Below are 1,892 nucleotides of genomic sequence, written 5' to 3' on the forward strand. Positions count from 1 at the left end.
AAAAAAAAAAAAAAAATCCTAGGACCTACAGAAAACCAACTCCATCATCACCACCTGTACCAGGAACACAAGAAGGGCCTCAGCTGATATGTACAGCTAACAAATAAAGTATTTTGCAAATGAAGTTCTAGTGGAGAAGAATGGACATAATTGTTTTTACAAAATGTATTCAGAGTTCATTGTCACCCACGCTCAGTCTCATGAATCTATCTTTCACATCTCTTCACTCCCCACCACACACACAGTGATGTAACAGACTCAACAAATGGAATTTCAAATTATATCTTGCACTTTAAGAAAATGAAGAGAAAAAAGACTCAGCTTTTTGTTCAAACACCAAAGCAGAGGCAAATCAAAGGCATTATGACAAAACGATTTGGAACAACATAATAAAAAAAATTTCACAATGCAACTACAGTTAAATAAATAATGATCTGCCTGAACAAAGAGAGACGTTTAGGGTCACAGAAAATTATGTGACATGCTGCCAGAGCTTTGGCCATTTTATCAATGGCAGGAAACTATTCCCCATTGGACACTTAGGCAATTCAGCTGCAGTGCAGGGAGCTTATGAGGCTTCTTGGCAGCACTTCTACCAGAAAGACTGAAGAAACTCACTCTGCGCGAAGTTTGTAATCTTTCTTTTTCTCCAGCAGGCCCAGATGTTTTCGAAAGCCAGGCTAAAAGACAAAAGCAAAAAATAGTGCTTAGTTTCCTCAGCAAACACATGCCCAAATGAACATGACACCTAATGGGAACAAGAGCCTCTAGAGTGTCCAGTAAATCCATGTCCTTGGAGCCAACCCACTACCCTGTTCCCTCCCCTCCCTGCAACTGGGCTCTGCCCAAGGATGAAAGGGACCATGCCAGTACCAGAGAGGTCACAAGCACTGCTATAGTAGGTTTCTTGGCCTATTAAGGACAGAGAGAGGCAACAATGACTCGGCACTAAGCAAGCAGTTGCCAGTTGTACTAAAATTACTACCGACTTAATCCAAGGGTTTATAAAATACTACAAAGGGAAAACATAGTAACAGGGAGGCAACTGTGGTAAGGGAGCTAAATTTAGAGTCTAGAGTCTTAGGTTCAAATCCAAAGCTTTACCGCTTAACAACCTGTGACCTTGGGCAAGTCACTTAACTTCTCTGAGCTACTCTTTCCTAACAGTAAAATGAGAATAAAGAATAAAGTACCTACTTCTCAAGGTTCTTTTTTTTTTAAACAGAGTCTCACTTTGTCACCATGGGTAGAGTACTCTGGTGTTGTAGCACACAGCAACCTCAAACTCTTGGGATCCAGTGATCCTCTCCCCTCCGTTTTTTCATTTTAGAAGAGACAGGGGTCCTACTCTTACTCTGGCTTGTCTCAAACTCCTGAGCTCAGGCAATCCACCCGCCTCAGCCTCGCAGAGTGCTAGAGACATGAGTCACCTCACCCAGCCCTCCTCAGTTTCTTAAAAGGATTCAATAAGCCTCTGTAAGTGGTAGTGCCTGCACACGGCTTGACACACAGCAGGTGCCCAGCGTAAATTTACTGTTATTATTTTACCTTTAGTACAGGTCTGAGAGAAAACAAAGTATGAAAGAAAGTACTTTCTCTGACAAAAACTTGGAAGGTACAAGGATTATACTGTGTTCCCCCCAAAATAAGACCTACCCAAAAAATAAGCCCTAGCAGGATTTCTATGCACTTGTTAAATATAAGCCCTATCCCAATAATAAGACCTAGTGATGCATTTTGGTGCAGAGTGATAAGGAAGACTGGAATACCTTTTATCTGCCACAGCTCCTTTTTCCAAGCTGTTCACACTTGCGCGGGTGCACGTGTGGTAACCACGGTCACAGGCATCCTATTGCACACATGCGAACGGCTAGGGGAAAGGAGTTCACACA

The 1,892-nt window shown here is 42.3% G+C and overlaps 1 protein-coding gene across 1 annotated transcript in view; it reads right to left on the reverse strand.

Annotated features, from left to right (window-relative positions):
- UTP11 (UTP11, small subunit processome component) overlaps positions 1-1,892 on the reverse strand; it is a 15,583-nt gene that overhangs the window by 8,409 nt on the left and 5,282 nt on the right. Inside the window, exon 2 of the mRNA XM_003799004.3 lies at positions 619-680. Coding sequence (XP_003799052.1) covers positions 619-680 — 62 coding nt within the window. The remainder of the gene's footprint in view (positions 1-618; positions 681-1,892) is intronic.

This window comes from Otolemur garnettii, unplaced genomic scaffold (genome assembly GCF_000181295.1).
Source record: "Otolemur garnettii isolate 467f Iridium unplaced genomic scaffold, OtoGar3 scaffold00144, whole genome shotgun sequence".
NCBI classification, from domain to species: Eukaryota; Metazoa; Chordata; class Mammalia; order Primates; family Galagidae; genus Otolemur; species Otolemur garnettii.